Raw genomic sequence first — 24,487 nt, forward strand, 5'->3', positions numbered from 1 at the left:
TGCGGCCCTCCAGCTGTTGTAAAACTAAAATTCCCACCATGCCCTGCTGTAGGCTGATAGCTGTAGGCTGTCCGGGAATGATGTGAGTTGTAGTTTTGCAACAGCTGGAGGGCCGCTGGTTGAGCATGCCTGATCTAAAGGAACCATTTATACCTCTTGTTCCCCTATGATTAAAATTTCCAAATTCTCCTGGATGTACGCTAGTGCCTATATGTGTATGCATTAGTGATCTACACAATATTCTGGTTCTCTTCCAGTGCAACTACCAATGCCTTAGCGCATGTCACCTTTGACAACACAGTCTAAAGGCAGCTTACAACTGGAGAAATGTCTCATATCTTTGATGCTACTCCTTTAATCACTATAGAATACCTTATTAGCCCCTACTTTAGCTTTTGCAACCCTTAATGTAAAGGCTCAGCTCTATTGCACTCCACAATATTTTTGCATTAACCCCCATGTCTCCTAGCAATGACACTTTAAATTCTTTATCCAGCCCTGCAACTGGTACACAAATAATATTGTATCCAGGTAGAACATCACTTTCATTACATGATGGCTTAAAGCAAGTGTGTCACCAAAATATTATGGGGCAGTTAAAAGCAGATAGTAACACGTATCATTTTTTCTAAACTGTTTAATCTGTTTTTATTTTCTGATTGTTTTATTCTATTTACTGAACATGATTATGGGGGCGGCCATCTTGCCTAAGTTGTTCTTAACAGCATTTAGAAAGCATTAAAAAAAATGCTTTACGGCAGCCCCATGGGCCATAGACACAATGGTCAGGATGGGACCTCATTGACTTCTATGCAGAGGTCATTGTACAAGGAAAGAATGTGACAATCACCTATTGTGAATGGTTGATCTTCTCTTATCTGTCATTCTAATCCTGCCTGTAATTATATCGTCTCTGTGTATAGATAAGCAATAACTGCAGTAAAGGGATCTGTACAGACCAAGACGTGGCACCTATTATTTTTCTTATTGGCCAGTGTGAAAACTGAAGGATTTTATGGTTTTTGTTTAAATATACATAGTGACATGGAAAATTAGTGATTTTCTGGTTACACATTCCCTTTAAATGGGTATTCTAGTTATTATAGGTTATCACTTATCCACAGAATAGGTGATAACTATTAGGCCTCATGCACACGACCGTTGTGTGTTTTTCGGTCTGCAAATTGCGGATCCGCAAAACACGGATGGCGTCCGTGTGTGTTCCACAATTTGCGGAACGGCATGGACAGCCATTGATATAACTGCCTATTCTTGTCCGCAAAACGGACAAGAGTAGGACAGGTCATATTTTCTTTGCGGAAAATAACTTACTGCCAGCTGAAAGATAATCGCCCATGCAGTAATTATCCAATAGGAGGCTCATAACTATTTGCTTAGTTAAATCCAGGTGGCGACTCTTTTTTTTTTTTTGGACAGGCAGTGTATAATCTCCATATATGTTTTTATTATGTCTTTCCAAAGTATGCACAGTTTTTTTTACCCCAAGAAAGCAAACAAGTGGCTGAGCTTTAATTCACAAGATTTTTATTTCATGTTTTAAAACAGCTCTGTATACTTTTCATTAGAGACTTCTGAAACTTGTACTAATGATCAGATTCTGGTCTTCCTCCTCCTCAGCGAGGCTGCAGTCTATAGGAGAAAGAGAAAGGTTAAACTTGATTTTTAATGATGAACTATCATGAATAGGCAAACACTTGATACATTTGGCAGCCTGCGAGTGAGGGTAAAATCATAGGATATCTGTGACAGTGATGGAAGAGGTTAGACTTTTTATTCTATCTCATCCTATATTAATATTAACAACGATAAACAGGGAGAATGGAGCGTTCTATGCAGTAATATCCTGTATAGCTTATCACAAATGCAGAATGTTTTGCTAGTAATGCCAACTCATGGCTCACTATGCAATACAAATATAATTCTACTACCTATATAAGTAAATTAATCCTATTTACCTAAATTTTCATTTGCTCTAAAAAGACAGTCAAATATCACATATTTACCTCTATTATTATAGTATACCGATTCCAAGCACTGCCTTTAGTTTCTGAAGAAAAGTTATTCTCTGGAGGAAAAAAAACAATGTAATCAGCTAAGGGACATATAAGAGACATTCATAAATTATTGTTCATAAGAGACATTCATAAATGCCTACATAAAAACCTCCCTTCTTAAGAACCTTTGGTCATGGGCCTGTATTTATCATATAGTAGTATACATAGCTGTAGTGTAAAGGATGGGGGATGGACAGCGTATTAGCCAGAGTCACTGATTAGACAAGAGGAGTATTTTACACTACTTTAAACCTTTGTAGCCTATAATATTATGCAAAAAAAAACCTGCAATTACTGTTCATAGCTGTGTCCTAATGGATCAAACTTAACAAGTAGTTAAAGGGGTTGTCCCATGAATAACAGTCTACGGTTTTCAAATCTGCATTTAATTAGAAATTTAGTATAGCTACTGAGTTATTCAATTAACTCTATCTGTATAGCGCCACCTGCTGTTTGCTTTTTTCTAATTTCTCTGTCATGTTCACTGAGATGAAAGCACATGCTCAGTTTCATCCTTGAACTGCCACTCAGACATGCCCTCTGAGAAAGGCTTAAAATAACTCTACAGAACGACTAGAGAATGGGGAGATCTCTGGATCCATGTGAGGTACACGGCTGGTTCTAGCTTTGATAGAAAGAAGTTGTCACGTACTAGATTATGTATGATTTTCATTTTTTACATTAGCCAGGGGATAACGCCTTTAAGCAGTCACAATGTAGGAGCCCATTTCACTTGAATATGAACACTGGCAATGGTGAAGAGTGGCATTGTTCCTTGAAGAAACGCAGACCCTTTTTCTAAGGCTACTTTCACATCTGTCATAGGATCTCAATAGAGGGGGTAAACACTTCTGTTTTGTCCCCATTCATTGTCAATGGGGACAAAACGTAACGAAACAGAATGCACCAGAATGCATTCCTTTCCGCTTGGTTGGCTCCCCATCGTGGACAGAATAACGCTGACCGCGATGTGGCGCGGAGCAAGACGGATCCTTCATGACTCACAATGTAAGTCAATGGGGACGGATCCGTTTTCTCGGACACAATAGAAAACAGATCCGTCCCCCATTGACTTTCAACGGTGCTCATGACGGATCCATCTTGGCTATGTTAAAGATAATACAACCGGATCCGTTCATAATGGATGCAGCCGGTTGTATTATCATGACGGAAGCGTTTTTTTTGCTGCAAAAACAGCAAAAACATTGGTGTGAAAGTAGCCTAATCTGTTAATTATTTTTGTTTAAAACCTCAACTTTATTTTGCTTTAAAGTGTAACTGTAGTTTTAGTTTATTTTAATATAGTGTAGGGACAGGGATGTTAAACAATTTTGTAATATACTTAAGGGAAATATTTTTCTTATTTACTAGAAAACTGCATCTAAAGAGCCTCCTTACTAATAATCCAACTGAGCATTGCTAAGGAGAGTCTGTCTTTACCATCTATTGAGCACTGAAGTGAACTATGTGCACATACAGAGCCTGGCTTCTCAGCCTGCCTCTTGTCTCACTACCCAGGTCCCTGCCACACTATATGTGCCCTGTCTCTGCCTATGCAACTTGCTTCCAACACTGACCGCTGGTAGCTCTGTACATGTCACTCTTCCCTGTACTTTTCCCTTAGTTCCTGAGCACAGGGAAGAGAGTGAAGAACATTTGTGAGGTTATCTCACAAGCTCTTTTAACCTGCAAAGTACAAGCAAACACAGAGAGGCAGTGAAATGTAATAAACCTCACATGCCTTATGAGCCCACCAGCTTCTATCCTCCATTCCTGGAGTGCGAGCGCACCAGCTCTGTACCTCAAATTTTTAGTTCTATATGGTATACCTCTGCCAACCAGGACACAAATTTGTCTTCCCATTCCCCTAGCAGTCAATGTGTCCAATGTCCAATGTGATGCTGCGTCAATGTGTAAACGTCTCTGCTTGTCAGAGAATGAGAATGCCATTGCACTTGCTCATCACCTCCTCTGATAAGCAGAGAAAATGCTGCAGGATCTCAGCCTATTCACTATAGGTGAAGCAGAGAGCTGGGAATCGGCACATGCTTATCCAGCTCAAAACATTTAGTGAAGGGGGCGACTAGAAAAGTACGTGGTGCTCTAATATGTTTAAGGCTGTAGAACTAGAGAAACTTTTTTAATGGGTTTAAATTCAAAATATGGTTATATAAATATGGCTATAATGTCTTCCTTTACTTGAGTACAAAATTTCGTTTTTCGAGTAAACTAACTCACTGTTCAAGAAACAGAACAGTAACAAAAAGCTTACTTCTCTGGCAAAGCAAGCTTCATGATCTTCTTCGGCACAGCATTTCTCTCTCACTTTTGTAAATTCACCAACACACTTCATCGTTTCTTCTTCTGACAGAGCAGGCTTGACTTTAAACAAATGAATAAGCAATCTGTAATTTAATTATAAAGTGATACATTAATAAATGCAACCAGCTAAAAATAATTGCAAACAGTTATATAGCATTGCTGTTGGCTAAAGTATGGGTCACTTCTTTGCAGTTACAGCACCATGGCCCATCATATATGGCACATTGACTCTTCTAGTTAAAGATAATTTTCTATTATAATAAAATATATGATATGAAGTCCAGCAGCTCTGTTTAAATCTTAACTTCCTAGATAGGTAGTTATTAGGGTATTTGGGAACTATGGGGTACTTTCACACTAGCGTTAAAGTTTTCCGGTATTGAATTCCATCATAGGGGCTCAATAAAAACCCTTCAGTTTTGTCCCAATGCATTCTGAATGGAAAGCATTCCATTCAGTATGCATCAGGATGTCTTCAGTTCAGTCCCTTCTCCGGCCAAAATTCCGGAACACTTTCCATTGAAATGTATTAAAGGGATTCTGTCACCAAGTTTTAGGCTATAGAGATACGGACATGCACGGCTAGATCGCCGCTAGCATGCCCGCAATATACCGGTCCTATAGGGCTGTGTGCTTTTATTTTCTTTAAAAAAGGATTTTTGAGATATGTAAATTAGCCTTGTAAGGTGCCCAAGGGGCTGTACGAACCTTCCTGGTGCCCAGCCACGCCTGCCTGTGAAGGAGCCCAGCACCGCCTATGTCCTCCGAATCTCCTCCTTTCGTCACCGATAGATTGCCTTAATCTCGCGATGCACGAGCTCGCGCATGCGCAGTGCCGGTATAGTGTTCCTTCCCTGTGCTGGCATCAGCATCAGAGAAGGAACTGTGCATGCGCGTCCGTATCTCTATATAGCCTAAAACTTGGTGGCAGAATCCCTTTAAGGCCAAGTGTTCCGGAAAAATTGATCAGGTTTCCCGGTCTGCACATGCGCAGACCTTTAAAAATATGAAAATAAATAAATGCTGGATCCATTTTTCCGGATGACACCGGAGAAATGGATCCGGTATTTCAATGCATTTGTCAGACGTATCCGCATCCGGAAACAAATGCTATCCATTTGCACACAGATTTCCGGATCCGGCAGGCAGTTCTGGCAACGGAACTGCCTGCCGGAATCCTCTAACGCTAGTGTGAAAGTACTCTAAAGTAATAATGGCATTGGTTTGAGCCAGAATTTGATTTCTTAGAACTTACGTAAGTCTTTTGTTTTTCTTCTCATCTTCTGTCCCTTTACAGATATCAGCATCAACCTGTAGGGCATTTTCATCAAACGGTGGTGGTTTGTAGGAAGGGTCAGTTTCAAGTTCTGTAAAGCATTGTCTTCTGTTCCAATAAGATTCAGTACAACACCGACGAACCTGGTCATTTACGAATGTATGTTCTTGTTTTTCGCACATTTTTCCCAATAACCTATCCAGCTGGTAATAGATTAAATAAATATATTTTAATTGACGAGCAACTGTTACTATACTCAGTATTATTACAGCACTATGTATGAAGTCTGTAAGGAAGTGCACAGAGACTGTATGACTCCCTGACACAGAGTAGTATGGCACCCAAGAGCTTCTGTATAAGCTGCACTAGGCACTGTATGTTTGGACATATTCGCCCCCAGAAGTAGTGCTGCTAGCAGAGAATCCCTCCCTGATAAAACATGCCATGATTTATTTTCAGTCAGATTCATAAGTCGGCAGACATCCCATGGACCTCTTTTCCTGCCATATTACAGGTCTGTAAAAAACCAAGGAGTAATGCAACTAAGTTTCAATAAAACATTTCTTTCTTTATAAAAATAGCAAAGAGTTATCTCACAGGAAAAGAGAACTGTCTCACTAGTTCCACCTTATGTAAGTGGCTTCCTATAAGACAAAATCTGACTTTTTAACAAGCCTTGAAACATGACAAGGGAAAATAGCCAAGACAATATCCATCTTCAGACAGCTATTTTGAGGTTTTTACCCCTCATCAGTATAGAGTAGAATTCTGCCTGGATGAGTGCAATGCCTTGAACGCAGCTTAGGTAGGGTAATTGCGCTCCTTAGGCCCTTAAAGGGGTACTTCAGTTTGTTTAAACTGATGATCTATCCTCTCAATAGATCATCAGCATCTGATCGGCGGGGATCTGACACCCAGGACCCCTGCCGATCATCTGTTTGAGAAGGCAGTGGCGCTCCAGGAGCGCCGCGGCTTTCTCACTGTTTACCGCAGGCCAATTGACGTCACGACTAGTATTACTGGCCTGGGCGCGGCTAAGTTCTGTTCACTTGAATGGAGCTTAGCCACGCCCAGACAATTGATACTAGTTGTGACATCACTGGGCCTGCGGTAAACAGTCAGTAAACAGTCAGAAGGCCGCTGCGCTCCTGGAGCGCCGCTGCCTTCTCAAACAGCTGATCGGCGGGGGTCCCGGGTGTCGGACCCCTGCCGATCAGATGCTGATGATCTGCAGAACCCATTTTTCACCTTAAAGGGGTTCTGCAGTTTTTTAAACTTGATAGATCATCAGCATCTGATCGGAGGGGGGTCCCGGGTGTCAGCTGTTTGAGAAGGCAGCGGAGCTGGCAGTAGTGCCGCAGCCTTCTCGCTGTTTACTGCTGGCCCAGTGATGTCACGACTAGTATCATTGGCCTGGGCGGGGATAAGCTCCATTCAAATGAACAGAGCTTAGCCCCGCCCAGGCCATTGATACTAGTCGTGACGTCACTTGGCCTGCGGTACACAGAGAAAAGGCAGCGGAGCTACTGCCAGTGCCGCTGCCTTCTCAAACAGCTGATCGGCGAGGATCCCGGGTGTCAGACCCCCAACAATCAGATGCTGATGATCTATCCAGAGAATAGCTCATCAGTTAAAAAAACTGCAGAACCCCTTTAAGGACCAAGCTAAATTTTGGAAATTTATGTGGTAATCATTTTGGAACACTTTTACTTATCCAAGCCATTCTGAGACCGTTTTCTTGTGATGGTGGCAAATTTTTGTCAGTATAAATCACCTTTAATTTTTTTTTAAAATCTTAAATTTACTGAAAATTTTATAATTTTTCAAAATTTTAATTTCTTTACTTTTGTCAGAAAGTGATACCTCACAAAATAATTATTACTTTACATTCTCCATATGTCTACTTTATTTTTTCATCATTTTGTACATTTATTTTATGTCATTTAATTTTTTAAAGACATTAGAAGGCTTAGAATGTTAGAAGCAATTCTTAACATTTTAAAGAAAATTTCCAAAACCCACTTTTTAAGGACCAGTTCAGTTATGAAGTCACTTTGTGGGGCTCACATAGTAGAAACCACCAATAAATTACCCCATTTTAGAAACTACACCCCTCAAGTTATTTAAAGCCAATTTTACAAGTTTTGTTAACCCTTTAGATGCTCCACAAGAAATAAAGGAAAATGGAGATGAAATTTCACTTTTTTGGTAGATTTTCTATTTTCATTCATTTTTCCTGTAACACATCAAGGGTTAACAGCCAAACAAAACTCAATATCTATTACGCTGATTCTGCAGTTTACAGAAACTCCCCACATGTGGTCGTAAACTGCTGTATGGGCGCACAGCAGGGCTCAGAAGGAAAGGAGTGCCATATGGTTTTTGGAGGGCAGATTTTGCTGGACTGGATTTTAGGCACCATGTCACATTTGAAGAACCCCTAATGCACCCTACAGGAGAAACTCCCAAAAAATGACATTTTGGAAACCATGGCACATGACAGTTTTATTGGTACTATTTTGGGATACATATGATTTTTGATTGCTCAATATTATGCTTTTTGTGAGGCAAGGTAACCAAAAAATAGCAGTTCTGACACAGTTTTTAGTTTCTGATCACGTTAGGTTAGATTATGTGCTATTTTTATAGAGCAGGTTGTTACAGGAGCGATGATACCAAATATGACTACTTTTATTAATAAAGCATTTTAAAAAAAAAATATGTTTTTGTGTCTCCATTTTCTGAAAGCCATTTATTTTTTGGGCAATTGTCTCATTTAGGGGCTCATTTTTTGCAGGATGAGGTGACGGTTTGATTGGTACTATTTTGGTCTGTATTGGACTTTTAGATCGCTTGGTATTACACATTTTGTGAGGTAAGTTGACACAGTTGTGGCACAGTTTTTATCAATTTTTTTTATGACATTCACCTTAGGGGAAGATCATGTGATATTTTATGGAGCAGCTCATTACGGATGCGGTGATATATAATATGTCTATTTTTTTAAAATTTATTTTGGTTTTCCACAATAAAAGCAAAGTCTTTATGAAGGGCTAAGATGTTATAGCCCGAAACGCGTCACAGCAAAGTGTCCTATTTGATGTCAGATTTAATGGAAGTCGAATAAAGCATTTTTATTAAGAAGAGCTGGAATCCAAGGTTTTTTCATATACTGCAATACACTGCTTCTGTTAACCCCTTCCATACAGTGGCCCCTATGGTGCTGGCACCGATGTTGGCTGTAGCAGCAGAGTGTCAGCTGTATATTACAACTGACACTCTCTGCTACTGCTCGGCCATCCTGAAGATGATTGGGGGGTCAGTGGCAGGGGCCTGCTCGGCCATCCTGAACATTATTGGGGGCCTGATCATGCACGGGCCACATTGGGGGCAGAGGAGGGGCATAATATATACATTATACAAGGTTCTAATCCCCACAGTCACGAACTGTGGTGATCAGAACCTGAAATCAGCATTACTATGCTCTGATTGGCTAGTCTGTACAGATTAGCCAGAGCAAACACTGGCCCTGGACCACCCTCATTGATTGGTTAGCTGAGATCTCTGGCTGTGTGTAACAGCCGGGGTCTCAGCGCTGTCACCATGTCTGTAGACATGGTGACAGTTCAATGCCATGACAAATATACTCTTAATGGAGCACTAAGTAGCAGTGGTCCATGACGAGTATATACGTCATATAGCGTTAAGGGCTTAAAGAGGTATCTTCCAGGGAAAGTGGCATCACACCTTCTGGAAGTTCAACTTTTTGGCAAGCCTTGGAACATGACAAGGGAAAATAGCCAGGCCAAATATACATCCATAGACAGCTGTTTAGGGTTGCTTGCCCCTGATCAGTAAGGAATAGAACTCTGGATGGCTGAGTGTGATGCCTTGAAGGGATGTTAGGCAGGTTGTTGGCTCTCCTTAAAGAGACCAGATTTATAATAAGATAACTTTGCATCATTGTTATTCTGCTCTGTGTGAATTTACACAGTGTCAATGTGGAGGGGACACCTAAGATTATAGGTACAAGACGTCAAGCTGATTGTCTTTGTACATTCTTTTGTCAGTGCTACGCTGATTTAGGATAATTATTTGCTTTGAACGTTTTTTTCATTCTGAACTGCCCTGATTCATAAACAAACCATGAAGTAGAAAGCGTCAGTAGCCAATTTGGGAGATGAGTTTAAGAATTAGTAGAAACCAGCAAACCTTTTCTTCTGCACAAGCATATCTCTGGCTCTCGGGAAGTGCACAACATTTGCCAGCAATTTCTGTCATTTTACTAGTGATTTCAAGCATGGTCGCTTCTGACACCTGTGGCATGCTTTTCATATATTTTATTAGTAGACTGTTGAGAACAAAAAATATTTATTAGATCTATCTATTAAGTGATTTTCAATTGTTGGATAATCTCTTATTCCCATGTTAAAATATCAATTTTAGAATCATATAATACTATTCAGCACTGTGAGAAGGTTATTGTCCTCATGTAACTTAGGCTACTTTCACACTAGCGTTCATAGGTCCGTTCGTGAGCTCCGTTTGAAGGAGCTCACGAGCGGACCCGAACGCCTCCGTCCAGCCCTGATGCAGTCTGAATGGAGCGGATCCGCTCAGACTGCATCAGTCTGGCGGGGTTCAGCCTCCGCTCCGCTCGCCTCCGCACGGACAGGCGGACAGCTGAACGCTGCTTGCAGCGTTCAGCTGTCCGCCTGGCCGTGCGGAGGCGAGCGGATCCGTTCAGACTTACAATGTAAGTCAATGGGAACGGATCCGCTTGAAGATGTCACCATATGGCTCAATCTTCAAGCGGATCCGTCCCCCATTGACTTTACATTGAAAGTCTGAACGGATCCGCTCAGGCTACTTTCACACTTAGATTTTTTTCTAAGTTATTAATGCAGACGGATCCGTACTGAACGGAGCCTCCGTCTGCATTAATATGATCGGATCTGTTCAGAACGGATCCGATCGAACGCTAGTGTGAAAGTAGCCTTACATTGCTATCTACCTGGCTTCTTTCTCTCTATTTTAATCAAAATGGCTGCTCTGATGGCTCCACCCCAACCCAGCCTGTTTATCATTTGAACCTCTGTCATATAACAGTGGCTTTGATTGGTCAAACCCCTACATTGAACTCATCCTCTAAGATACATAGCCTAGCAAACCATTAGAAATGGTTAAAAGTGCTAAATGGATATAATTTCATTGAAAACTTATAAATATAATTGTAAATCTGTTCTGTAGGATACTAATTATCAAGCTAAAATTAATACATATAATACCTATTACTATTATCTCCTCTACTATTATCCTTTTAATGGATCTGCATGTTCTGTCATGTTCTGTGCCTTACATTTTCTGACCACCACCCCACCATAGTCAAGGTATTCACAGAATTGCTCTGCAATACATACTGTATTTGATATTTATAAGATCCAAGCTTTTCAAAAGCTTCACATTTTTGCTTTGCTAGATCGTGGGCTGCTTTGATTCCAGCTTCCAGTAGTTGAGGCTGCAAAATAATAAAGCCATTAAATAGTGGTAAATAAAAATGTGCACAATATGACTGTCAGGTAATTGCCTAGGTAAGGTGCCATACCGCAGACTTGAGACACTCCACGGGATTTGACTCTGCACAGCACTTGGTCAGCACACCCTTATAGCCTGTTTTTACTCTCAGAATGGTTAGGAAAGATAAGTCTTGATGCCTTATTGCAAACGCAAAAAGAAACCTACAACAGCACAAATATTATAACAATAATAGTTGCTTTAAATTATATATGTACCGTATGTATTTTATATAGTTATATTCTGCAGCGCTATATACCGTATATATATATATATATATATATATATAGATAGATAAGTAAATAGACAGTTATCTGTAGATAAATATGATAGATCAATAGATAGATATGAGATAGATATAGTTGATAAATATCTAGAAAGATCGGTATATAGAAAGGTATCTGTAGATAAATATGATAGATATATGATAGATAGATAGATAGATAGATAGATATAATAGGTAGATAGATATAGATATCTATATAGATAGGTATATAGAGGGGTATCTGGAGATAAATATGAAAGATAAATGTAAATAGATAGATAGAATGCAAGTTGCTGTTGGCCTAGATTATGCATATACATTTCTAAATGTAAATATATGGATATTTACCTGGCTAAGAAATCGTCTTCTTTATCTGCAAACTGTTTGCACGCCTCTTCACTTATGAACTCGTTTATGTCTTTAGGCACACCTTCTGGGGGCGGGTCATTAGGTAAGGAATATATACAGGCTGTGCGATCCAATATAGGCTTTTCACAGCAAGCTTTCAGGTTGGATGATATTTTCTCTTGATTGGCACATATATGTTGGTTGAGTTCCAGCTGCCAGATAAATACATACAATATTATTAATAATTTTTAATGGTATATAGCTATACCTATACTTACATACACTTACAATGGAATCTGGCCTGGAAGGATTTGCTCAGGGTATGCTTGGAAGTTTAGAATGTGTGCTACAGATTCCATGTACATAGGTATACTGGGCTTGCAGGAAGTGCCTTACTCACTCTTAACAGGGCATAGTTTAATTAAAGCCAAAGTTTACATGTTTTTTGAGAGGTTTCTGTGCTTGTGTTCTGATGAAAGCACTGCTCTGTTGCACCTGAAGCGTAGTATTATCATAGCAGACAATCAGAACCCAGCTACATAAGAAAATGTAGGAAGAACTTTGACTGGTTGACCTGAGGCCACCACCTGTATGATAACACTAAACTGGCAGAGCTCAGGTGGAGGAAGTATGTGGGATTTGAGGACAGGAGCTTTATCCACAGAAAGGTAACTTGTAATGTAAGAATGATAACTTTGCACAGGAATAAGATACCTAAAGGTCTCCAGTCTGTAGATACTGATGACCTATCCTTAGTATAGGCCATCAATATCATATCGGTGGGAGTCTGACAACTAGCACCCTCTTGGTCAGCTGTCCTCTGTAGGAAACAAAGTAGTGGACGTTGCTGGAAGCAGAAAGCTCTCTCCACCTTGCAGCAGACGGGCCATCATACTGCATTTCAGCTTCTATTCAACCGAAGGGGAGCTAACCTGCTTCTGCCATTGTCCACTGTTTTGTTTCTCATGCTGGCACCGATTGAGAAGAGCTGGGGGTTAGACCCCCACCAATCTGATATTGATGACTTATCCTAAGAATAGCTCATACCCTTTTAAAGCTGTACAAAGACTGTAACATACTGTCCTGTGTGTAGTTGCATAACAGACATTTGTGATCACATACTGCACCTCTGTGATTTGATTGTACGGTATATGGCATATGGAATGCTCCATTATTACAGGGATTGTCCCCTAACAACAACAGATGTGTATGGGATGAGCAATCGCTCTGACAATCGCTCATCTCCATACAGCAGAGATGATTGCTACATGTAAATTTAGCTTTCATCTTCTGTAACAAGCAGGCAACAAATCATTTGTTCCCGATAATATCCCTTATATCCATATATATATCTCGTATACTATCTCAGAAAGCCCATTCATGAACAGAAACCTGCTTTATGGTGCACAGTGGTTAGATCATTTTTACATGTCCTATTCTATTGATGATAGATGTGTAGTATAAATCAGTACTACTGCCTACTCAAATATCCTATTTTACTGAAGCTACGGTAGCTTTAATTTATAGTAGACTTTAGTACTATTGCTTACTGATATACCCTATACCAGGGGTAGGCAACCTCCGGCTCCCAGCTGTTGTGAAACTACAACTCCCAGTATGCATACTTGCTCTGCTCTTCTAAGAACTCTCATATAAATGAATGGAGCATGCTGGGAATTGTAGTTTCACAACAGCTGAGAGCCGGAGGTTGCCTACCCCTGCCCTATATCCTATTCTATGGATGCTAGATTGAATGTGTAGCGTAGTTTACTAATACTGCCTAGTGACTCCATCAGTGTATACCACATAGATATGTCTATTTCTACATGCAGCAGTTGTCATACCCTTTCAACCATGCATTCGACCACATTGCCTTTACAGCAGTCCTTAGCGGAATGCACAGATTCAACAGCGAGTTTATGCGCTTCCTCATAACAAATGCCACCGTATCTCTGGGCAAGTTTAGCTAGTTTTCTGAAGTGGAGAAAAACAAATCAGGGAATAAGAACAGGTCAGTGATTTATTGATGTAGTTCAAAACATGAAAATCTTTAATAAGATACAAAAATAATTTTAATTAAAAATAATTTTGGATGTCATTTACCATACTCAAATACTCCTATATTAGGCCTATTTCAGGCGCAGATGAGGCCCAACGCTTAGTTGCACAGCTATGTGCAATTTTGCCCCACTCACATCAAGTCTAAAATTGTGGGCTGGGCTGGGCTGGGCCAGCAGGCCTGTCTCATTCATTATTTTCTACGCCTGTTTTAGGCGTAGAAAATGGTCTAAATGTAAGATATCTCAGAAGCTGTCTTACATTTAGAACTGGTGTTGGATGAGCTGAATTTATGGAGAGGCCGGCGTCTCGCCATAACTTCAACAGATCCACCACCAGCACAGGGCTTTATTAAGACCAGTGTCTAAAAAACGCCGGTCTTAATAAATGTGCCCCTTTGTGTCTACATCTTCATCATATGCCAACCTATATGTCTCCATAGGAACAGACAGCTAAAAAAAAGCCTTATACAGTCTGATCTGTCCCCGAGGGGACAGGTGGAAGTCAAGCAGTTCTATTGTCACAGACATATGATGTGAGTCACATGATGTCTTATCTGTGCAATTAGAGAAGTATTTTTTCCCCCCCGTATTAGATGCAAACTTTTGTTCTTTTTTGTCAAGGAGTGTTAATGGTCTAGTCATGGTATTGGTTAATTCACGTGAGGGAGCTTTGTTCAAGAAATTTCTCCAACTGTCCTACTAATCCTAATGGGGCTCGCAGGAATCTATATGCTTAGTGCGAAAACAACCCCTCTTCAGACTTATTTTCAGTTGAGATAAATCTGCCAAGTATGAATGTAGCCGCCATGTAGCAGGTGCATTGAGCCACATCTGAGTCAAGGAATTCTTCTGGGATGCTGCATCACTCAATAACAGAAACTGGTGTACAGTAAGTTATATCTGAAATACTTTCACACTCGCGTTTTGGTTTCCTTTTGCGAGATCCGTTCAGGGCTCACACAAGCGGTCCAAAATGGATCCGTTTTGCCCTAATGCATTCTGAATGGAAAAAGGATCCGCTCAGAATGCATCAGTTTGCCTCCGTTCCGGCTCCAATTTCGCTCTGGAGGCGGACACCAGACACCAGCAGCGTTTTGAGGTCCGTCTGACGAAACTGAGCCGGATCCGTTCTGACACACAATGTAAGTCAATGGGGATGGATCCGTTTTCAATGACACAATCTGGCACAATAGAAAACTGATCCGTCCTCCATTGACTTTCATGTTATGTTAAAGATAATGCAAACGGATCCGTTCTGAACGGATGCAGACGTTTGTATTATCTGAACGGATCCGTCTGTGCATAACCATGACGGATCCGCACCAAACGCGAGTGTGAAAGTAGCCTAACTTAGACGCATCTCCGGCGCACAGAGATCAAGACTGGCATATGTGAACGCCAATCTTGATAAATGTCCCTCATTGTGTCTAAGATCCATGTGACTGCTATCAAGCATATCTCAAAATACTGTTAACAGCAGCTCAAGCAAAATGGCCGGCCTCCATAATCATGTGCAGTATATTAAAAAAAAAAGAATCTTGTATCAGAAAATAAAACAGATAAGTGCTACATTTCATTTCTATATGAACGAATAAATGCAAATGAGTAACTATTCAGCAACTTACATGTTCAAAAAGACCTCTGGGAAATGATCAATAATATGGCAAGTGTGCTTCTGCATGCCTTCCAAATAAAGTATGTTTTTAAGGATTTCAGTGAACTGGAAGAAAAGGTTAATAAGAGTAAGTAGAAATATAGATTACAAAAGTCATATGCACAGAGCAGTATTAATGAAATAATAGTTATTTTCTTTCTACAGTTTATGCATATTTGACCTTAAGAAATGAGGCACCATACCTTAGTCTCAAAACATGTCACCTTATTTTCTTCTGCACAGCATTCAATGACAATAGTGTGATATTGACGAGCAAATGTCAAAACCGATAAGGGGAAGAGCTGTGAGTGCCTCCTTGCAATATGATAAACGTAGCTGAAAATGCACAAACCATACAGTGAGAATAGCGAGGGAAAGTTTTAGAAAGCGTCACCACCGTATACTGCTGATTATGTAACCTCCTGACATATTTTCATTTACTAATCATTTTTTGGATCTTCTTGCTGTCAATAGATGGTGGACATGAACATAATCAAGCCATAGGATGTAAACAAGCTGTGTTTCCATTCACTGATAGCAAGCTTTGGTCTTGAAAACTGAGGAATTCAAATAAAAAGCATATTGCAAAGCTTCATAACGTTTTATTCTACAATGAATAAGATATCCTTATCTAAAACTGTGAGACCCCTTTAACCCTTTCCTGATGTGTAAATTATCCGCTTTTGCGTTTTAGTTTTTCGCTCCCTGTGATCCCATAGCCATAACTTTTTTATTTTTCCATTCACATAGCCCTTGTTTTTTGCAGGAGAAGTTGTACTTTCTAATGCCACCATTTAATATTACATAAGATGTAGTGGGAAACGGGAAAAAATTCCAAATGGGGTAGAATTTGAAAAACAACTGCAATTCCGCAAGTTTTACGTTTTTTGCTTTTTTGTTTTTACAGCGTTCACTATGCCATAAAACTGACTTATGATCTTTATTCTCCAGGTCAGTATGAATATATATAGTTTTTCTTGCATTTTAATACTGAAAAAATATATAAACTTTGAGATTTAGTTTTTCTTTTCATCGCCGTATTCTGACCCCCATAACTTTTTTAGATTTATGGAGATGGATGCAGGTTCATTTTTTTGCGGACCGATCTGTAGTTTTTGGTAATACTATTTTGTGGTGTGCATGACTTTTTGATGAAAAAAAAAAAGCAAATCAGCAATTTTTTTTCCATTACGCCATTCACTGTGTGGGCTAACTTTTTAATATGTTAATAGTATGGGTGTTTTCGCATGCAGCGATGCCCATAATATTATTTTTCAAAAGTTTAATTTTTTCATATTTTTCCAATTTTTTTTCCTTTTTCTAACTTTTTTTTATGTTCCCAAGGGGACCACAACTTGCAATCATGAGATTGCAACTTGTACAGAATAATGAAAAATAGTCCGTTATTCTGTACAGAAATTGCTATATGCGAGTCCAGTGCTGCCACCTGCTGGCCTGAACTAGGATATATTAATAATGAGTCTAGTCTAGTACAGGTTCTGGCTCATTATTACAACAGGGAGCTTTCCCCGATTGCCGCCAAGGAAAGTGCGCCTGAACTTGGTCAGACCATGGCATCTGAGGAGTTAAATGTCCACGGTAGTTAGCCGCGGGTGTCTGCTGTATGAAACAGCAGGTACATAGTTGCTATGAGTGCCATCTTTAAAGACCCAACATCCGACGCACATGTAGAAAGGATGTTGGGAAGGGGTTAAAGGGGTTTTTCTTTTTTTTACTGATTATCTATTTTCTGGTTAGATCATCAGTATGTGATTGGTGGGGTTCCAACACCAGGGACCCCCATGATTAGCTGTTTGAAAAGGCACCATCACTTGCAGTAGCGCTGCTGCCGTCTGGCAGTTTTGCCTGGGCCATGTGACGTCATGTTTATCAGTAATATGGCTTAGGTGCAGCTCAGCCCCATTGGAGTGAATGGGGCTGAGCTGCTATACCAAGCACAGCCACTATACAGTGTATTGCACTGTGCTTCGTGAGCTGAGGGAAGGACCATAGCTACTACTAGGTGCCTTCTCAAACAGCTGATTGGTGGTGGTCCTGGGTGTCGGACCTCCACCGATCATTAAAAATACTCACAGACAAGCCCTTTAAATTGACAGGTTCTAGACTGATTTCCTAGCATTGTTTACATGTTAAAAAGGTTGTTTTACCAAAACTAAAACCTTAATAACAGGGAGATGGATGGGTGACAAAAGAAAAATCAGCACTAACTTTTTAAAAGTCCTGCCCTTCCCATTCAGGTCACTTTGTGCAGCCAAACACTGGCCTCAACAGCATATCATTGCTGGGCTTCTGGTCATACAATCAATATGTACAAATGATGTATACATGGAAACCACTAAGTAGTATAAATGAGTATGTTACAGACTTTGCATTAGTGACCAGAAGTTTCAAATTACCGTACATGTCTGCATATATTACACAAGTCAGGTCTGCCGTTATCAAATATAACTTGGTTACTATACAGTATATCAAGTATTGCGCCAATAGGTATACCAGGTAACAACATTACCTAAAAATGACACGAGGAAGTGAAAAAGATATGTATTAACTCTTACTAGTGATAAGCGTGCTTAGGGTTTTCTTTCAGATCTTTACAGACAAAATCAACTTCTGGTTTCTTATAGATCTCCACTTCAATGTCTCTATTATCATGGAAGCACTTCTCTCTCTCTGGCTCTTGCATGGCACAACACTTAGTAGTCCAGGGATATTCTTCTTCTATATGCTCATGTTTACAAACCGTATCATGGAATAATGCAATCTGCAAATGCACAAAAAACATAGCTTTACAATGGGATATGTATTTGGCTTCGAGGTGGTGTAACTCCTGAAGACAACATATTGGACTAGAGGAATACGTTGATAGGAAAATATTTTGCATCAGACATAGGGAGGTCCACTTGTCTGTGCCAGGAAAGGTTATTTCATTGGCGTTCATCATCATTTTGCACAATGCATAGAAGTCTACTTTGGATCCACACACGGTTATAATCTGTAAAGTGGGGCTGTCAATTGAATAGTTAAGCTATGACGTTATGACTAGCAGATGTTCTTACCAGTGGTTTCTTGCATTCTGCGTCCTCTTCATGATCAACACAATGTAGAGATATTTTTCTGAACTCCTCCACAATTTTCAGCAGTTGTTCAAGTGCACATTTCTGCATGTTCTGAGCGAGCATAGCCAGCACTCTGCAAAATTGCAGTATGTTATTAAAGGTGCTCATTAGAGATGAGCGAATTTCATATTTTGAAATTCGTTCGTGTTTCGTTTACTGGTAAAAGGTGAATTGCGTTATGGATTCCGTTACCACAGACCAGAACACAATTCTACGACGGAATGCTTTTAGAGGCATTCCGTTATTCATTCCGTCATAATAGAAGTCTATGGGCTGCAAAACTGATCCATCCCGTTTCCGTTATGCAGGGGAGTCCTCTCCTGCATAACAGAAACGGGCCAGATCCATTTTGCAGCCCATAGACTTCTCTAAAGGCATTCCGTCATAGAATTGCGTTGTGGTCCATGGTAACGGAATCCATAACGCAATTCACCTTTTACCAGTAAACGAAGCATGAACGAATTTCATAACCTGAAATTCGCTAATCTCTAGTGTTCATTATGGCAGCTCAATAAATATATTGCTTTCAATGTATCTTTATTCTTAAGATTGTGACTACTATTGTAAATTTTATTCCAGTATGATAATTAAAAGATTATGAATGTATGCATGGCCACATTAAGAATACCAAGAGTATGGAGCGGTCCATTTATTTGGGCCCCAACTAACTTGCGGCCCTCCTCCACATACTGGAGGACATTTAGTAAGACTCATAGCCTCAGACTATGCCAGGAGAAATTTTTAGTGCAGCGTGCACCATACTATAAATATAAAAACATCTACATACATATCTGCCCACCAACACTCACTATATTACATTCATCCATTACTTACTTATAGACCTATATGCTCATAATCATTCACTTAGATGTATAACATAACTCCTGGCCATTTTTGTTCACCCCCCCCCCCCTAAATACAAGTTTATTGCTAAACATACAGTTATAGAATCAGATCCATGTTTAACACATAGTGCCAGAACCAAGCTCAGTACATAGATACAGCCATAGAATCACTGGAACTAAGCATAGTATATAAATACACACCCTAAACAAGCTCAGTACATAAGCACAGCACTAGATCAAAACTAAATAAAGTACCAGAACCAAGCTCAAAACATTAATAGAACACCAGAACCATGCTCAGTGCATAAATACAGCACCAGAACCAAGCTCATTGCATACAGTTCCAGAACCAATATAACATAAATCCAGCCCCAGAATCAAGCTTATAACATAAATCCAGCACCAGAACCATGCTACGCACACTGTGCTCACTAAATATCATGGTGCTACACACACCATGTCCCCTAAATATTATAGAGCTACACACACCTTACCCCCTGAATATAATTGTGCTAAACACACATGCACCCTAAACATAATACAGATACACACACCATGCTTCCGAATATAATAGCGCTACACACACACTGCCCCCTGAATATAATAGAGCTAGACACACCATGGCCTCTAAATATAGTGGTAATAAACACAGATGCCGTTGAATATAATAGCACTACACACACCATGCCCCTTGATTATACTACTGCTACATACACACATATGTCCCCTGAATATAATAGTATTACACACACTGGCCCCTGAATATAATAATGATTCACAAACCCCATCCCCTAAAATATTTGTTACACAGTAAACTAGTGCTACACACACCCTGCCCTCTAAAAAATGATACTGCAAACATAGCATGGCTCCTTAAAATAATGGCATCAAACGAGTAAAAGAGTAGGGAATGGCTAAGAGTAGGAAACTGTAAATGTAGAGGAAATGTAGATAATGGGCAGCAAGGGTCCCACATACTGTCCTTGCTAACAAATGCTGCTGCCCACATAGGGCTAGGTCCATCCGTTTAACCAAATAAGTACTAACCTGAGCAAACACTTAGGGTCCATTCACACGTCCGTAAGTGTTTTGCGGATCCGCAAAACACAGACACCTGCAATGTGCGATCCGCAATTTGCGGACCGCACATCACAGACACTATAATAGAAAATGCCTTTTCTGGTCCGCAATTGCGGACAAGAATAGGACATGTTCTATTTTTTTCAGGAACGAAATTGCGGATCCCGAAAAAACGGATGCGGATCCCGAAAATGCGGATGCGGATCCAGGAAATGTGGATTTGCATCCGTTCCAGACCCATTGAAAGTGAATGGGTCCGCAAATTGCGGAATGAATGCGGACCCAAATCACAGACGTGTGAATGGACCCTTAAAGAGGCTCTAACACTTTGAACACAACCGGAAGCAAAATTTTATTTCCCATCACTTAAATTGGAGATGAGCTGCTCAACATAGCCGCAACAGAACTGTGATTCTGACTCCATTCAAAGTGTTAGTTCCCTCATAGTGCAGGGTGTCGGATAGATCATCGATATCAAGAGCCTGGAAAACCCCTTTTTTGGCCACTTTTTTTATTTTACAATTTAATGTCAGATTTGTTTTATGGCAGCAATCAGATCTAGGGCCCTTTTATGGGGCTGAGGATCAGGACAATTATTGGAGACGAACGTTCATGCAAACGCTTGTTCTTGATGATTGGCTTTTGTAAAGGTGCCAATGCTCATTTGTCAGGTGATTGCATCCTTCACTTGGCACCAAAAATCTTAGTTTGTCTGAGGCACTTTGCTCTTTGCAAACAGGGATGTTCTGCTGACCAACAAGTAAGGCTACTTTCACACCTGCGTTCAGGTGTCCGCTCGTGAGCTCTGTTTGAAGGGGCTCACAAGCGGCCCTGAACGCAGCCGTCTGGCCCTAATGCATTCTCAGTGGAGGCGGATCCGTCCAGACTTATAATGGAAGTCAATGGGGACGGATCCGCTTGAAGATGACACCATATGACTCAATCTTCAAGCGGATCTGTCCCCCATTGACTTTCAATGTAAAGTCTGAACGGATCCGCTCAGGCTACTTTCACACTTAGAAAAATGTTCTAAGTTATAATGCAGACGGATCCGTTCTCAACAGAGCCGCCGTCTGCATTAATATGAGCGGATCCGTTCAGAACGGATCCGATCGAACGCTAGTGTAAAGTAGCCTAAACTGTATGGGAACGAACGATCATAGTAACGATTGTTCATCCCCATAAAAAGTGAGCAATGTGGGGAATGAACTTCCTCATTGATTGTCCGCTTTGTTGGCCCATGTAAAAGGACATTTTCTCTGCCTCACTGGTTATTCTTTCTTCACACATAACACAGTGGAGAACACAAAGCTAAAAAGACAGAACACGATGAAAGACAGTAAATAATACTTACATGTTATCAAGGTTATCCTGGCCTATCTTTATAGATATTTCACCAATGACCCGGGCATGATGTTCTAGGCAAAATGAAAAAATTATAGTTCTGATAATTTGGCAACTATGTTACTGTTAAGCAATGGGCACCATTGGATCACTTTTTTTAAAACAATTCTAATTGGCCTAATTGAAAATGTTTCTTCATTTGGCTTCTGCAGCTAGCAGGTATATACACTAGTATGTACACCATACAGCCAACTGCAGAGATGAATCCATCAGACAAGCTGACAGCTCAGGTCTCCGGCCTCCTTTCTGACCCTTTGTAATCAATCTATAAAGCTGATTAACGATTTATAAAGTGATTTGGTCATAAATCGGTTTTATAGAGCCTTTGCGTGAGGTCAGAGAGGGGGTGGAAACCTGTAGAACAACTTTCTTCAGTTGACTGTGTAGTGTATATACCAGCATATAGACATTCCAGCTTCAGAAGCCAAATAAAGCAAAACATTTTTTAACTTAAAGTCAATTAGTCAGCCAAGGCAAGGCAAGAGCCTGGTTGGTTCCATGTAAGGTTATGTTCATACCTAGCAGATTTCTTGCAGAGATTTCTTCAAATGAGATCCATTCCAAATACCTGAATACAGTTGTTTCTTCAGCATGTGCATGGAATATTACAAACCTCATACCTATACCTAACCTACACCCAAAGGCTAAGGATTTAATATAACTGCAATTTTGGTTTAGAGCAGTTTAGATACCAGGACTTTGTAAACTATATGCTCATATATAAACTATACATCCTGTGCTTACATAAAGTGAAAGAACATGCTTGCATACAACTACTTATCAATAGAAGTAGACTAGTATAGCTCCATTCTTCAGGCAACAAACTAGAGTTTGAATCTGTCAGTTGATCAGTGGGATGTTGACCTGGGGCAATGATCAGGAATGAACTATCATAGGAGTGTTCCCCTTATGACTGAACCGTGTACGGTATGTGTAATAGTCCATATTGCTCTTTTAAAAAACTTCTACCCAAACATTGCTGTGGTCCACCTGATTAACCCTCTGTTTTTCTTTTGTTGAGCCAAGGCTCAGTTCATTTTTTTTTTTTAATATGGGTATTAAGTGTTTGGTGCAATGATGGCAACACCATTGCTCTTCTTGCACCCAAGCTCTTCTCCTTTCTTTGGCCAGCCCCTCTCTCACTGCTTTGCCATTGCCCGGTCCTGTCAATCAAAGCAGTGAGAGAGGGGTTGGCCAAAGAAAGGAGCAGAGGTATGTTTTGCTTGCAGGTTGACACCACACATGATTGTGTTTGTCTAGGTGAAATGGATTTTATGTGAGGGCATAAAAATGCTTGTTCCCATGTTAACAGGACATATGCTGCCAACATAATATAAAGCAAGGGCATATGAGCAATCACATTAGCGATTGCTCATTAGACCGCTCCTGATCACTGAGCTGCAAACATAAAAATAATAAGCGCCAACTGACTTGCATATGGTACGAAAAGGTGGAAGGAAAATTATTTGGACTACATTGATAACTACCTGTAGGTTTGTACTATTAACTATGCAATAATCTCTTACCTGCATCTCTCTTGTTGAAATACCTTGACTCAGTTACTATGGTGCATACGAGCAAGCAAATCAGAGTGACCCACTTCATGGCTGAAGATTTTTGGGGAGGACCTTTTAGAAGCCTGGAGAAGATGAGAAAACCTAATGAATTTATATGGTTTCTGGAACCATTCACAAATGATTAACCAGACTGATTCTATAAATTATTAATATTTACCTTGTGATTGAAACAACAAGATGGCAAAAACACTATATTTGATTAAATGTAGGTTAGGTTGGTACTGGCAGTAATCTCTTTAAAAGACCTTGTATATCAGATAGATGTCAACAGATGAGCTAAATCAGTCTTTGGTAATTATTATCTGTGAAACTACGGACAAAAGGTTAAGTAAAGTGATCCTTGATTATGACAGCTTCTCAGTCTTTGTTCATTGACTACTCCAAATGTGTATAAAGGTTATATAAGGGAAAAAGGCATAATGATTATCCGGTTTTTTCCAGTGTCTTTTATTCTTACTTAGCAGTAATAGATACTGTAAGGGACGAGTAATGGAGACTGTAATGGGGACAAGTGATCGCTTATGCCATCGCTTGTCCCCATACAGAATCATTGTTTAGATAGCACGATCTGCTGACAGCAAACAATGATTTAGGTGACCGCACCAGACATCCTATTACCCGATAAACAAGCAGATTATCCGTAAAGAGCGTTCATGTGAATGCTCGTTAGTGACAATCTGCCCGACCTTCGGGCAATGTAAAGCACCCTTAAGACATGCACGAAGAACACAGTTATTTGTTACTCAAATTATTAAAGTCACTTCCTAAATAAATAGTTGAGCTTATAATTAAAAATGTAAACTTTATTGGTAATCCTTAAAGGGGCTGTGAAAGAATGGAGGGTTTGGCAAACGTCCCCCACTTGGCCGA

General features: G+C 40.1%; 1 protein-coding gene across 1 annotated transcript; it reads right to left on the reverse strand.

Moving 5' to 3' along the window:
• Window positions 1-1,523: 1,523 nt before the first annotated feature.
• Window positions 1,524-23,698, reverse strand: LOC122944546 (albumin-like). Its single transcript, XM_044302949.1, has 15 exons — window positions 23,567-23,698; window positions 21,991-22,054; window positions 18,652-18,784; window positions 18,151-18,356; window positions 15,778-15,910; window positions 15,546-15,640; window positions 13,705-13,834; window positions 11,861-12,072; window positions 11,279-11,411; window positions 11,094-11,191; window positions 9,886-10,024; window positions 5,653-5,876; window positions 4,348-4,480; window positions 2,025-2,086; window positions 1,524-1,650 (listed from the first exon to the last, which is right to left on the reverse strand). Exons 1-14 carry the CDS (start codon window positions 23,643-23,645, stop codon window positions 2,033-2,035), a joined length of 1,833 nt encoding a protein of 610 aa, XP_044158884.1. The 5' UTR covers window positions 23,646-23,698; the 3' UTR covers window positions 1,524-1,650; window positions 2,025-2,032.
• Between the last annotated feature and the right edge of the window lie 789 nt (window positions 23,699-24,487).

Source organism: Bufo gargarizans, chromosome 1, assembly GCF_014858855.1.
Source record: "Bufo gargarizans isolate SCDJY-AF-19 chromosome 1, ASM1485885v1, whole genome shotgun sequence".
Lineage (NCBI taxonomy): Eukaryota > Metazoa > Chordata > Amphibia > Anura > Bufonidae > Bufo > Bufo gargarizans.

What these genes read in the sequence shown, in the direction of transcription:
- LOC122944546 (XM_044302949.1), bottom strand. Translation starts at nt 23,645, where the DNA reads ATGAAGTGGGTCACTCTGATTTGCTTGCTCGTATGCACCATAGTAACT. An exon ending in CCTAAGCACGCTTATCACTA is followed by an intron (nt 15,911 to 18,150) that starts GTAAGAGTTAAT and finishes GTGCATTTTCAG; the next exon opens with CTACGTTTATCATATTGCAA. An exon ending in CCAGAGGTCTTTTTGAACAT is followed by an intron (nt 13,835 to 15,545) that starts GTAAGTTGCTGA and finishes TCTCCACTTCAG; the next exon opens with AAAACTAGCTAAACTTGCCC.